We start from the raw sequence: 15,096 nt of genomic DNA, 5'->3' as shown, positions 1-15,096 counted from the left end.
ACTACTTAAAATATTTAGCTAGTTAGTCCAATGAGCCTAGGAGAGCAACACTGGATCATCCAAGCTGGATTGGAGCAAGACTCTTACTAACCTTTAGGAAGAATCTAAAAACATTCCTGTTCAGCCCATATATTTGATGGCTAAAAAGTCTGTTAAAGGCTAATCCTGAAATAACCTATGATTCTTTTAAAGCAGTTGTAAACTGTTTTTAGAAGTTTAAATGGGTTTTTTTCTTATTCATGTGTGTGCCACGCTGGACTCCTTCAGGAGGAGGGACATGATATAAATTTGATAAGAAAATAAGCAAATATACAATATTTGAGAATATGGTGCAGAAAGAACACCGCATACTACGACACAAATATACATGACAAATCACTGTCTCCTTTACATTCCTACCGTGTTTTGTGTTTTGCTTGCAGTGGCTCACAGGATTGGCGGAGATTTAAGTATGCAGTGTGACTATGTTGCTTGCAGTAAATTCCAACATTATAGGGGGGGGAAATACACAACAGTCTATGAAATGTAAAATGTATTTATTTCAGTCACTTTCCCAAAAAGTGTACGTGTGTGTGAGTGCATGTATAGGCAGACAAAAGATATATATAGATATATATAGTGCACATGCACACAATACACATAAACACACAAACATACCTATGTACACACATACATACACATTCCTACAGCATACTGATTCAGGACTCACTCAAAAAGTGTGTATATAGCTAAGAAGGTATTGTACAGAAAGCGTTCTATGCAGTTTTGTACATCAGCACATTTCATCTTTCTTTGAGGTTGCTCAAAACGATAAATAACTGAAGATTTTCCATCTCAAGCAGCTTCTTCCGCAGAACAGTCAATGCCTGCATAGGTAAACTTCTCATACAGGGTTGTATTCACATAAGTCTGGAATTACAATTAAGAAGAATAGGCTCAATATTTTCTCTTTGCCCTCAGCAGCACATAGAAATTTTCTCTGTTGCAGATAACATCCAGCTCCCAAGCCCAAATCGTGTCCTTTTATCCCTAATACGTCACAAAGAGCTGCACTGGTCACAGGACTCGAATACAGTTTTAGGCTACCAGTTTATGCCAGAACTGCAGGACCTTCAGCTGCTGTTTGGTTAACAAGTTGCATCAACCCTGATTGTGGACTACAACAACAATTGTCAGGTGGCAGGTATCCTAGCCCTAGTTGATGCTTTCTCTTTCTCTTAAAAAAACAAACCTATTTTTAAAAGATACTGTTGATGCTCCTGCTGATCAGACCCTCCTATGTCAGGACATAACCTATTAGCTGCAGACCAGTGGTTAGACCACCTGACAAAAGTCTCCTTTAAAACCTGGTGATGTACAGCAACTCCTAGGTACAGTCATACTTTGGTTTTTGAATGGAATCTGAAAACCAAGGCGCAGCTTCCGATTGGCTGCAGGAGCTTCCTGCACTCAACTGGAAGCTGCTTCAGACATTCGGGTTCCAAAAAACGTTCACAAACCAGAATACTCACCTCTGGGCTTGCGGCGTTCGGGAGCCAAAACGTTTGAGTCACAAGGCATTCAACAACCAAGGTACGACTGTACACCCAAATAACTCATCACATTTTATGCGAAGAATCATATGTGAATACGGCCAAACAAACACATGCAAAGTTTTCACGTGGGACGGGAGCTGACCAGAGGGGAACGATTTACAGTGGCAACCAAGCAAACTCGTGAGCTGGTAATACTTTTTTGACCCCAACCTGACAACTGTGATCATCTTTTACCTTTCTTTCTTCCAACATTCTGTTCAGTGATACAAGTATTTGGGCAAATGATGGCCTCTCGTAAGGTTTTTCTCGCCAGCATTGTCTCATTAGGTCATAACTGAAGAAGAAGAAGAAGAACATCATTACAGCGCAGCAAGCAGCCATTACAAATGCGCAGCAAGCAGCCCAAAATATAAAAACGGGAGGCGATGATTGTGATAGCAAAAAGCAGAAAAGTCAGGCTTTCCAATGTCCCTGGAGTAGAAACACAAATGGAAGAGGCAGGGGGAGGTTTTCCTGGACAAACGGTCTTGTTATTAAAGGAAGATGTAAAAAAAACCCCTCACAATTCATTTCAACAGGGCTTAAAGCAAGAGAAACAGCAGGTCAGGTGTGTGTAGGGAAAGGAGCGAAGCTTTCTCTTGACCTAAGTGAGAGATTATCAAAACAGCAAAGCATTTCTTACACAATCAATTTTTATAGGGCCAATTGACAGATGAAATTGTGGTTTCTGCTCCAGGGTAATCACTCTAGAACTTCAACTTATTTCATGGTTAGCAACTTCCTTCTGCTTTCCAAACTAAATTGGTCAAAGTATAATTAATTCTAGGAGTCATCTCCTAACTTACCAGAAGCAAATTGCCCCATATTCAACACCCGTCAATGACAGATGCATTTTCTAAGAGAGGTCGTCAGCCAAAGAGGGCATAGGGGAAAAGGGCATTCAGTGAGACTGAGTTACTTACACCTCATCATCACAGTTGAGAGGCTTCTCCAGTCTGTACCCTTGGGGTAGTTTCTCATACAGTTCTGCACAAGTCATCCCACAATATGGTGTCCCTCCTAGAACAGAAGATTCAACAGGTCAGTGTCCTAAGGATGCTTGGGGGAGAGGACGGAGGACTATGCACAGGGTGGGCGCCGCTTTGCCACACTCCTGGCGCTGTTTGCCCTGTGCTCCTGGCTGCATACCGTAAGGTCCCAAATATAAGCCGCACTTCAACTTCACGGTCAGAAATTGGGGGGAAAGTGAGGCTTATATTCAGGCCAGTACAGTATTATTGTCAGGAGTGCGTGCAGGAGCCAGGCCCTGTGACCAGTAGGACTTTGCAGGCCTGGGGCCTTCCTAAGTTTGTTCTGAAGAGGCAAGGCGCGGCCACAAAGGTGAGGCCGATTGGTAACTCACAGCACCTGGTGGCAAGAGCTGGGAAGGGATATAAGGTCAGCATTTTCCCTTCAGCTCTTTGCCACAGCAACACATTCCCTGCCTTGCTTCGCTTGGTTCCTTGACTCCTTGCTTCTTGATCCTCGGACCCCTGACTTTGTGACTCCTGGCTCTCTGACCCTCGGACTCCTTTCTTCCTGATTCCTGGCTTCTGGACTCCAGTTCCTGCTCCCACCCCCGCCATCTTGCCCCGGTCCTGATGCCCCCAGCCGGGACTTTGATTGCCCGTGAACTGGACCGTGACAGTTATCAGCAGTGAAACCATGACAGGTAATTAGGCAAGGTCTAAAAAACTGTTGCACCAAGCCCAGTAGCTATGTATGAAGGCTTGTCAGTGTTTGGTAAAAATACTATAGGTAGTTGTGGGTTAAGCCAATCAGGGTCACCCAGTAGCTTCAGAGCTGACCAAAGAAAACACTTTGCACAATACATGATCTGCTTACAGAACTCCTTGCCCCCAGAGATAGTGGTGGTACTGAGGTTTGATGGATTTGAATTATGACTGATTTGTATCATTTTGTCATTGCATATTATACTTTGTCAATCATATATGGCTGAGGGCTCTCACAAAGGGCTTTAGCTGTGTTATGAAGAATTTACATAGTACTCACAGACTTCTTAGTGGTTTACAAGTATAAAAACCAATTACACAAACATTATGAAAGTCCATAATTAAAACAACACAGCAATTAAAATAGGAGAGACTCGGGTAGAGAGCTCCAGGTAGTGCCTGTCTAAACAGGAGTGTCTTCAAAAGCTAGCAGAATGCCAATACAGTTGGGGCTTCTTGCATTTTGGCATGATAAAGTTTCACCCTTTCAAACGTACCAAGACCTGCTGGCTTTCATAGTGAAGAGGTCAATCAATGCCAGATCGATTCTAGCTAAATTGAATCTCCATGTTCAAAGGCAGAGTATCTTTAAAGAACAGTTGCTGGATATAAGCTAAGAAATTACTGCAATGGACAAAATGGACCCTTGGTCTGATCCAGCTATGTTGTTCTCATATTCTTAACCAAAATACTAATGCTAAAAGCACACACATTACTTACCTAAGCTAACTATTTCCCATAATAGCACGCCATATGACCACCTATGAAAAGAATAAAAAGAAAAGCTGTAACACTTGTACAGTGGTACCTTGGTTTGCATACGACTTGGTTTGCATACGTTTTGGATTACAAACACATCAAACCCGGAAGTGCGTGTCCCGGTTTGCAACCTTTTTTTTTTTGGATTACAACCCATTTTTTTTATTACAAACAATTTTTTTTGGAGGCCCCATTGGCGAAAGCAAGCCTTGGGTTACAACCTGTTTTGTTTTACAAACGGACTTCTGGAACAGATTATGGTTGCAAACCAAGGTACCACTGTATATAGGACTGGGTATTATAAAATATCTAGTGCTAGATAAACAGGCACACACCTATAATTATTATAGCTAAAATCAGGTCCAAGATACATGCGCCATTACAAAAAACATTCATTTTGCCTCCCCCTTCCCTATTTTTATTATGAAGAAGACAACTAAATACAGAATCAGAAATAAACCTCCATGTGCTTGAAAATAAGTTGGTGTTTTTCAAGTTAAACTGGCATGAACGCATCTATTTTAAAAGAAATGAAGCGGAAGTAATAGAAATAAAAGGACACAATTGGACAATCGCTTCTTAAAATGTAAAACCTTTGCCTTGCTCTAAACATGCTGATACAGAGAACTTGCATGGCGTTTAAGGCTCAACTACTGCTCTGAAAACCACTTGGGATTGCATTGGCTGTCTAGTCTTGTCAGCGTGAGGGTTGACAAATATTGTATGCTATCTTAGAGAAGGAGACCAATGGTAGTTGGTCCCAGCTAAGTCAATGGAATGTCCAGGTAACCACTGGAATATAACCACTGTTCCCATTTGCATCATATGCTAGACCACGACAGGACCTCTCCATCAAGGGTCCTCTAATCCACTAATGGAGAAAATCCATTGCTACAGCATCTTAGATAGACCTGTCAACCAGCCTCTGCTTAAAACCTCTAACACAGGGCTTCCCAAACTGTGGTTTGTGGGCTGCCAGTGGTCCCCAAGCTTCAATCGGGTGACCTGAGGCATGTCCGCATTAAATATCCATATTTATTTTTTAAAAAATTGCATTCTATTGCAATTTTGAATTCCATGGAAGGCAGATTATTATTATTTTTAAACATTTTATTAAAGTTTTCTTGGTGTACAAAGGTATGTCTCTTTTTTCAAGTTACATTTTCCATAGGTCAGTTTCATTTGTTGAGACATTAGGGTTACATTAGGAAGAAAAAAGGGGAGAAGAGGTGGAGGGGGCCATGGTGGGTAGGGATGGGGTAGGGAGGTGATATTTCTATTTTGCTTAATGTATGTGTGGGTTCTCTTTGCTATTCGCTTGTGTTCCTTTGGTGGTGAGAGAAATTGTGGTTGGCCTAGGGTGCGGTTGTTTGTTCATGATTGGCTGTGCTGAACTTTGTTTTCGTGTGTGAGTGGGGTGTGTGTGTGTTTTTGAATTGGGTTAGCCATACTGATTCGTATGTTGTTGGTGGATTCTTGTCTTTGTCTTGTTGGGCTGTGTATGTGATGAAGGGGAGCCATACCAGGGTGAAGCTCTGCTCAGGAGGCTTCGGGAGGCTATCCCTGAAGCCAGGAGAGCAAGAGGGATCTATCCCTCTTCAGCAGAAGTAACACGAAGCCTGCATTCGCTCCATAAGACACACACACACATTTCCCCTTACTTTTTAGGAGGGGAAAAGTGTGTCTTATAGTGCAAAAAATACGGTAAGTTCTTAGCCCAAGGTTACATACGCTTCAGGTTACAGACTCCGCTAACCCAGAAATAGTGCTTCAGGTTAAGAACTTTGCTTAAGGATGAGAACAGAAATTGTGCTCCGGCAGCGCAGCGGCAGCAGGAGCATAGGCGCCGACTCCATGGGGCTTGAGGGGGCTCGAGCCCCCTCAAAAAAATTTTTGGGGGGGCTCACCCCCCCAATAATCTCGGGCGCCCTTCCAGCAGAGCGCCGCCGCCGTCCCCCGCCTCCTCCCCACCTGCTCCTTCGCCAGCCAGCCAGCCAGCCGCGCGCCCTAATGGCGGGGGCTCCTGCCTCGCTGCTTCGCAGCACCACCGCAACTGCCAAGGCACTGCCGGAAATCCCGCGAGAACAGGGGAATCCCGACTGGCCACACCTCCCAGCCAGCCAATCGGCTGGCTGGGGGGGCGTGGCTTGCCCTATTTAGGGCCGGAGCCACTTTATTTGCATATTCATGAGCTTATTTATTATTCATGAGCTTTCCCGGGCCCCCCCAATATTTTTTCTAAGTCCGCGTCCCTGAGCAGGAGGCCCCATTAGCTAAAGTGGTGCTTCAGGTTAAGAACAGTTTCAGGTTAAGTACGGACCTCCGGAACGAATTAAGTACTTAACCTGAGTGTCAGGGAACTGCCATCGGAGCTAGAGGCGGAGGGAAGGCTCCAGAGGGATGCAGGAGAGGGTCCCAGTAGGGAGAGAGGCAGCCCATCTGCTGGGGAAGGAAATCAGCGTAACACCAGTGGAGAAGGGGGGCAGATGGGGGAATCGGAGAGGAGGCTCCAAGACTCCTCGCCGGAGACCAGCGGAGAGAGTACGGGCAGAAGACTTCCCGCGCAGGGAGAGTAGGAGGAGACTTGGCGTCAAACAACTTTTATGCTGGAAAAGATTCAAGAAACGCCCACTGACGGATTCTGCCAGCGACTGAGACAGTCACGATGCCGGAGGCTGTTCAGTCAGAAAGGGTTTAACCAGGTAACCTCGCCAGCAGTGGCGGCAACTTACGCACGAGCAACCCCTAAATCCATTACACTGAGGTACCACTGTATTGTTACAAATCTATTTAAGAATTTTTATCCCACCTTTCCAATGCATCTGCATTACTAAAGGTCACTTTAAATCCTAGCATTACAGAGTCAGAAACTACATAGAGAGTCACTTACACATCACTGTTTGAGGTATACACACTGTAATTTAGGGACTCAATCGCCATCCATCGCACTGGAAGCCTTCCCTATAACAATGAATTTGGAATGGTGTTAGTCTCTCACAACAGTTCAGTTCTGAAGCATTACCAGAGTCCCCTCACCCAGAATGGCTTTCCCCTTCATTTCGATAGTTAGACCTCTTTGTAAACAGCCCTTTGCAGACTGGCTCCCTGCCCTTAAATTGATGGATACTTCCCCCGTGTTGTTTGTTCATTTGTTGTTGTTCCCCCACACCCGAGAGAACCAGGGATGCATCTAGAGTGGCACTGGTGAAGGTTTTCAAATCTGTACATTATGAAGTTTGCATTTTGATCTTGCTCCTGCCTTGATGAACTCTGAGGTTTGTGGAAATGCAAAACTCATCTCAACTTTTCTCACTTGTAGCATCTGGTTCTCCAACTCTTAATGGGTGAAATCTACAAATAACAAAAGCTGAAAACTTCCCCCTTAACTGTCCAATGTCCCAGTCCTAAATAATTAGACTTTGGGGTTAAGTCCCAGTGGTTTCAACAGGACTGTGGCCTTTGTCCTCTCAGATGTTATAGGAAGCTCCATTTTTTAATTTCTGCTGCTTCTGAAGAGGAATTTAATTTTTTTACAGGTAATATCAAAGGGCAGTTGTTACCTCTGCGCAAGAAACATAGCTGACACATTTATTTTGGTCTTACCATTGTCTTTTTAACATAAACCTCTTGGCCTCTAGACAGTCCAAAATCTGCTATTTTCGCAACATAGTTTTCTCCAACCAAGATGTTCCTTGCTGCCAGATCCCGGTGGATAAACTAAAGGAAACAAAAACATTATTGCTTTTTCTCTCTCTTCCCAAAATAGAAAATGTTTGTCCTATCTTTCTGATGCCTTTGCACCACACATTGCAAAGGCTGATTGCAACTTAAGCCTTGTGCATACTTCACGGGCTTTTGGCTGGTAATTATGAGATCGCAGAACCTGTAGCCCTCCAAATATTGCCCTTCAAATATTGCTGAACTCCCACTAGACAGCTTGGCCAATGGTCAGGCATGATGAGAGGTGTGGTTGTTGTAGGGCAGGCATAGGCAAACTCAGCCCTCCAGATATTTTGAGACTACAATTCCCATCATCCCTGTCCACTGCTCCTGTTAGCTAAGGATGATGGGAGTTGTAGTCCCAAAACATCTGGAGGGCCAAGTTTGCCTATGCCTGTTGTAGGGGAAGAGGCAGGCCATTCAAATGCAGGGGGGCCAGACTTGAGTAAAACTTGCAGGCTCAGTCAGATCCTCCCTTCCTCCAGCTTACAATTCATACGCCTGTGTGTGATTGGCCAATTAGGCAGGCAGGCAGTATTCGATCTCCCCGGCCGTCAGAGGGGAGCCAGGAATCCACCAGCCAAGCAGTTCCCGTTGGGGGGCTCTGGCGGGAGGTGACTGTGCCCCACAGCATAACTGCACCTAGGAAGTAGGTCAACGGACTTCCCCACCCCTGTCACTGTTAGGGTTGCTACTTTTGGTCTGGCAAAATACAGGGCAGAATGGGGTGGGGGACTGCATACCTTGCTAGTGTCCCAGACTGGGACAACCCATTTTTTATTGCAAGAGCACGTTGGCCGTTTGGGTTCCCATGATCTCAGGCGATTTCGTGGCACAATTCCCTGCCTCAAAAAGTGTCCCCCCCCGCATGTGAATTCATGCAGTGCCCCCCAAGTCACATTTGTGGGTGCTGTGCATTAAAAAGCACTTTTTTTCGAGTGTGGGGAGCACGGTGCAAAATGGGCACCATGTTCTTGCGACAAAAAACCCCAGCAAGATGGCGTCCTGGATTTGAGCTTCAAAGTGTTGGAGAGTATGGGGCAAAGAGACAGAGGGAGAATCAGCAAAACTGTATCCTATATCGATTCCATGATAGCATTTTTACATTGAAATATTACACAAGATGGGTGGCAACCCTAGTGGAAGACTCAGTGAATAACTTGCATCAGCAAAATGAAACAAAGCAGCCTACCTGTTTTTGACTCAGGTAGTCCATCCCTCGGGCCACATCCGCTGCAAAGTGCAGTAGCTGCTGCGAGGAGAGTGTGGAGGCTGTGCTGTTGGCAATGGCAAAGGCCGGGTCGGTCTCTAAGACCCTGCTCTTCCTCAAGAAGTCTAGCAGGTTTCCGTGGGGAGCATATTCAATGGCGAGGTAGAGGTACCCTGGCATAAAACAGCGAGGAGTTCAGAGAGCCTGTGCGGAAAATGTTGGCCTTCCAAATTTAGGAGTCTTGGGGGCAGGGCTTCTTGAAGGGTTTGGGGGGGGCCCAGAGCATTTCCCCCCTCCTCACCCCAGCCCCAAATGAAGCTGACCAAAGATTGCCAGTTCTCTCTATGCTATCCCTGCAGGATGAAAGACTCTAATGCAAATCCTATCCTACCCACAACTTCTCTTGCCTTCAGTGTTTCCAATACAGTGGTACCTCGGTTTTTGAACAACTTGGAACCCGAACGCTGCAAAACCGGAAGTAGGTGTTCCAGTTTTCGAACTTTCCCCCGGAAGCTGAACGTGCTCCGTTTTGAGTCCTGAGCTTCTGTTTTTACTGTCGTGCTGCTAATTTGTGTCCTCCCATTGTAATTCAAGCCTTCCATTTCTGATTTCAGTGTTCTGAGGTGATATTTGGAGCTTATATTTGGTGTTTTTGTTTTTGCTATTTACTATGTGTTTTTTGTTTTTGAGGCTTTTTCGGTTAATTTGTTTCTGTGACTGTGTGGAGCCCAGTTCAGCTACTGTTTGATGGATGGATGGATGGATTGATTGATTGATTGTGTGACTGTGGAAATGGATAAAAGCCCCCCATCCAAACAATGACTATCATCAGTGCAGGTAAGAAAAAAATTAAATATATATTTTTATCATCTACAATACCATTTTATTTATTTTATAGTAAAGTACATTGATTATTGCTTTCATTTTATGGATCAGTGGTCTTGTTAGATAGTAAAATTCATGTTGAATTGCTGTTTTGGGGGTTGTTTTTAAAAGTTTGGAACAGATTGGTCCGTTTTGCATTACTTTCTACGGGAAAGCACGCCTTGGTTTTGGAACGCTTTGGTTTTGGAATGGACTTCCGAAATGGATTAAGTTTGAGAATCAAAGTACTACTGTATCCAGTATGTACTGAGCAAATGGAAAAGCAAGTCAAGTCTTCTTGACTCAGATTCTACTCTGGGAGATGATCTTCCATCTTTTATAACAGAGGTAGGGCAGTGCCACTCTTGTCAACCCATGTTGTTGGCCATGCCGGCTGGGGGATGATGGGAGTAGGAACCTAGCAGATTCCCCACCCCAGGTATTAAATGCAACTAATTCTCCAAGTGCTAATCCTGAGGCAGCCAAGACAGCCTGTGCTCACATTGGAACAGGGAGTCAGTGCAGATGTCGGAGCACTGGAGAAATGTACCTCCAGTGGCCCACAACTGTAGAAGTGAGCCAATCCCACTTTGTACTGGCTGAAAGGACACGGGTGGCGCTGTGGTCTAAACCACTGAGCCTCTCAGGCTTGCTGATCAGAAGGTCAGTGGTTTGAATCCGTACAATGGGGTGTGCTCCCGTTGCTCTGTCCCAGCTCCTGCCAACCTAGCAGTTCGAAAGCATGCCAGTGCAAGTAGATAAATAGGTACCGCTGAAATGGGAAGGTAAATGGCATTTCCATGTGCTCTGGTTTCCTTCACAGTGTCCCGTTGCGCCAGAAGCGGTGTAGTGCCGGAAGTAGTTTAGTCCTGCTGGCCACATGAGCCAGAAAGCTGTCTGTGGACAAATGCCAGCTCCCTCGGCCTGAAAGCGAGATGAGCGCCGCAACCCCATTGTCACCTTTGACTGGACTTAACCATCCAGGGGTCCTTTACCTTTACTCTTTTTTTTAACCTGCACTGGCTGAAACTTTAAAACAGGGCAAAAAGCAGCAACACTCCCAGTTCATTTCTTGGCAGGATCCAAAGGGATGCTTCTTTCTTACAAAGCCGTCAAAGGCTTGAGGCCAGGATATCTGGAGGACTGCCTTGTTCCACATGATCCTGCCCACCCAAGGCACTCTGCATCAGAGGTGTATATGCTATGCATCTCGCCACTCTCAGAAGCACAACTGATTGAGAAAAAGCCTTTTCTACTTTGGCAAGTGACAGTTTTTGAGTCCTCACCAGAGAGAAAGGATTCTTCTCGAAAATCTGTGCTTTCATATTCTGGAAGAGATGCCTCTCTCTCTCTGTGTGTGTGTGTGTGTGTGTGTGTGTGTGTGTGTGGTGACTGAAGCACATCATCAAACAGGAATGTGTGTGTGTGTGTGTGCGTGTGTGTGCGTGTGTGTGCCTTTTCGTGTTTTAAAAATTGTGCAACGTGTTAACCTGTGCACAAATTCCAGCTGATCTTATTTTGAATATGTTTTAAAACAATTGTAGCCACAGAACTTTAAAACAAACACCTACAGAGAAGCATTGTAGCAGGTGAGAGCTGGGAAGATTCAGAATGTAGATTGAAAATTAAAATATAATTGTGATTGTTGTTGTTGTTTTATTTCTCTCTTTCCCCCTTTTTCTTCCTTTTCTCTTTCCCTCTTTTATCCTACTACTTTTTCGGTATTTTTAAAATCATTTTTAAACTAGTTGGGTTTTTATTGTCTTGTATGTTAAACTCTTAACAAAACTGAAAAAGAAAAGCATTGTACCTCGGTGTTCGCATGCTCCCAAAAGGTTTATGATGTTGGGGTGATGTCCAAGTTTACAAAGTACTTCCAGTTCCCCAGCAAAATCTCTGTGATCATCCTTGGAGGCATATTCTGCAAATTAAAAAAGAGAGTGCTGTGCATCAGTTACTCCTACAATCTTTACCATGTGTTTAATTAATGCACCTGATGAAATGGGCTTTAGCCCACAAAACTGTACGTCATAATATTTTTTTTTTTTTAATGTTATTCCAGGTGAGATTTGATCACATGCCCGGAAGTTCAAATCTCTTGCACAATACCCCTCTCCCCAAGTGGACTTCCTACAGTAAGGAAAGTGATGGGGAAGATTCGCTAGAAAGTGTGGGATAAGAATTGTTTGACGCTGGGCTCATCCACACTCTCCCTTGATCCTCCTTGTACAGTATGTTACTTGCACCTTCCATTGTTTTATTTTTTTGGGGGGGAGAACCATATGATGTTCCTGCTGAAATGGTGGCATGTTGATTTTTCTTAAGTCTAAATTTGCTTTCCCATTAACGATGGACAAAACGTATTTGGAAAATGCGGATTTTCAGCTGTTGGCGAGCCCGCTATGTCAAACCATATCCTCACAGGGAAATGGTTAAGCAGATCCTGACCCTACAGACAGAAAGAGGACTTTGAATAATAAAAAAGGGGGTAAAGGTTTCATGCCCACTTTTAAAGCTTTGTGTATAGATTTTTACGTTAGTGTAACTTTTAAAAACTCACTTGTATTAAGATGAACAAGGTCTAAAAAATGGATTATTTTGCATGAACGTGCATGAACAATTATTAAACAATGAAACTAAGAGGGGGAGGGGAGGAAAGTCAAGCAAAAATTATGGTTTAATTTTTTTTATTATGATGGTTTTTTTCTTTTCCTTTATATATTGTTGTTTTATGTTTATTTTTGATGTTATCTTTTTGGAAAATTAATAAATTGTCCTAAAAAACAAAAACAAAGACAGATCCTGACCCTACTGCTTCTCTGCTCATTCCCACTTTTTAAAAAAAGAACTGCATCCAGGCTCATGCTTTTGCATATAATACGGTTGGCCTGTTAAGCCAACATTTAAAAGACCATGATTCGAGGCCAGGTATTAGCAACCTGCAAATCTCTCCTACAGATTTGCTGCCTTAAAAGGCTCCCGCAAAGACTCACCCTTCATCCTTTTAATGGCTGCATCCATTCGCAAGCCATCCTTCTTGATTCGTGCTTTGAGAACTTGGCCAAAGTTGCCTTCTCCAATCACATCCTGAAATTTGATGTCATTCCACTCCAAAACTGGGTAGATTGTGGGTTCTGGGCTATTTTTGGCTTTCCGGCTCAGAGTAAGAGTTCCTGAATTGAACTGCACAGCCGGCTCATCTCTCTGGAGGGAAAAGTTAGGCAAACACTATTTAGTGGCTGGTACATAAGAAGATAACAACTCAGAACGGGATGCATTAAAAGCATATTTATGTAATCTTGTTGTGAGAAGTGGTGTTGTTCTGTGAAGATGAAGTTTCTCTAAAATGAGTTAAAAAACAACAACACTTGTATCGGTGTGCAGCAGAATAAGTTTTCCTTGGCTTAAAAGCACCCATAAACATATAGTCAATTTAACTGACCGAAGGAAAGTAGGCACAGATTTTCCAGGGGGAATATGAACTTGCATTGCAGGATATAATCCTGTTATATCTGGTTGCTTACATTATATCTGCATGAATTGGTATAATTCCTCCTAATTTTTACCAGGCACAGCCCACCCATCTGGTGATCTGGCAGTGGGTTTGGTTTTTGTAAAGTATCACCACTTAGGGTGACAATCAAGGTTTTAAGAAAGTTACAAGCAAAATCAATTTCGATACAGGAATGTTTAGGGGAGGGGAATAATCATTTCCCATTTTGGGAGTCCCGTGATGACAGTTCTGTGTGACACCTTTAAGATTAACCAGTTTGAAACGGGAAACGCTCATCAAACTGTATTTGAAAGGGGTAAAAGTATCCCTGACCATTAGGTCCAGTTGCGAACGACTCTGGGGTTGCGGGCTCATCTTGCTCTATGGGCCGAGGGAGCTGGTGTATGTCCGCAGATGGCTTTCGGGTCATAATAATAATAATAATAATAATAATAATAATAATATTTTTTGATTTATACCCCCACCCTCCCCAGCCAAGGCCAGGCTCAGAGCGGCTTACAAGCAATAATAAAAACAAGATGAATGATTACAACTTAAAAACAAAAATAAAATACAACATTAAAATAATGGAACATTAAAATATTAAAATGTAGCCTCATCGCAGGAGGAGAAGGAAAAGAAAAAAGAAAGAGAGGGAGGGAGGGAATCAAATCATGTGGCCAGCATGACTAAGCCGCTTCTGGCGAACCAGAGCAGTGCACGGAAATGCCATTTACATTCCCGCTGGAGTGGTACCTATTTATCTACTTGCACTGTGTGCTTTCGAACTGCTAGGTTGGCAGGAGCTGGGACCGAGCAACGGGAGCTCACCCCATCGCAGGGATTTGAACCGCCAACCTTCTGATCAGCAAGCCCTAGGCTCTGTGGTTTAGACCACAGTGCCACCCACGTGTACTCTTCGCTTAATGCCTCATTCGCAGATCTATCCTCAAGGAAAACTGAAGGACTTACAACCACGTTTTGGAAGGCCTGGGCCATTCGCCGCTGGAAGTTTGCACGCTTTAGCTGTAGCATGATGAAAAAGGCCAGCAGGATTGTCAGGCAGGTCATCCCTGCAGAGCCCAAGATAGCAATCAGTAGCATTCTCCCTCCTTTGTGCTCAAATGGAACTGTGGGAACTATATGCATTAAAATAAAATAAAAAAATCAAAAGAAGTTGAATTCAGCACCTAGTCGACAAATACTAGAACCCATATTTTACAGGCATAAAATCAAAGGCAGGGGAATATTGGTGCGAGCTAATTAAAGCTAGATGCCTTTATGAAACCAGAGGGATTTAAGGGACTCACTCACATGCTTCAGTGGACTTTAGGTTCTCTGGATCGTGGCCTATAATCCATTTTGGCAGAAGTGGGTCCTAATAGCGCATTCACCCTGACAGTATAGTTTTCCTGTAGTGCTTTAACTTGTGTTTCTTACACCCTGTCCTTGTATCTAGTGCTGACAATGTTCTATTTCCAATTGGCTGCTCTAGAAAGCATTGGTACTGAGAGCATAACTGCAGACCACAGGCAGCAAAGTTTGAGAAAAGTTCTGCAGAGGAGTTTCCCTCCATTCACATGAGTGAAGTTCTGCCCGTGGGAAATTGGGGTCTATAATGTCCTAATTATACATAAGCCACATCCACACAAATGGCAAAACAACAGCAGTTAAAGCATCACCATGGAAATCCTATCAACCACAGAATGCATTTTGCAGCTTTTGCTGGGTCTCAATTCATTT

The 15,096-nt window shown here is 43.9% G+C and overlaps 1 protein-coding gene across 1 annotated transcript in view; it reads right to left on the bottom strand.

The window, feature by feature from the left end:
* Nucleotides 1–519: 519 nt before the first annotated feature.
* The window catches only part of TEK (TEK receptor tyrosine kinase), a 48,569-nt gene continuing 33,992 nt past the window's right edge, over nt 520–15,096 (bottom strand). The window contains exons 14-23 of the mRNA XM_082204597.1: nt 14,326–14,492; nt 12,854–13,064; nt 11,671–11,781; nt 8,979–9,169; nt 7,670–7,783; nt 6,957–7,027; nt 4,028–4,068; nt 2,498–2,594; nt 1,770–1,869; nt 520–909 (exon numbers count right to left, since the gene is read on the bottom strand). Of these exons, the coding sequence (XP_082060723.1) occupies nt 835–909; nt 1,770–1,869; nt 2,498–2,594; nt 4,028–4,068; nt 6,957–7,027; nt 7,670–7,783; nt 8,979–9,169; nt 11,671–11,781; nt 12,854–13,064; nt 14,326–14,492 (1,178 nt within the window). The 3' untranslated portion in view covers nt 520–834. The remainder of the gene's footprint in view (nt 910–1,769; nt 1,870–2,497; nt 2,595–4,027; nt 4,069–6,956; nt 7,028–7,669; nt 7,784–8,978; nt 9,170–11,670; nt 11,782–12,853; nt 13,065–14,325; nt 14,493–15,096) is intronic.

The sequence above is a fragment of the Podarcis vaucheri genome (assembly GCF_965113315.1).
Source record: "Podarcis vaucheri genome assembly, chromosome: 17".
Taxonomy (NCBI): Eukaryota; Metazoa; Chordata; class Lepidosauria; order Squamata; family Lacertidae; genus Podarcis; species Podarcis vaucheri.
The sequence above is the reverse complement of the archived record's forward strand: the minus strand, read 5'-3'. Positions and strand labels throughout refer to the sequence as shown.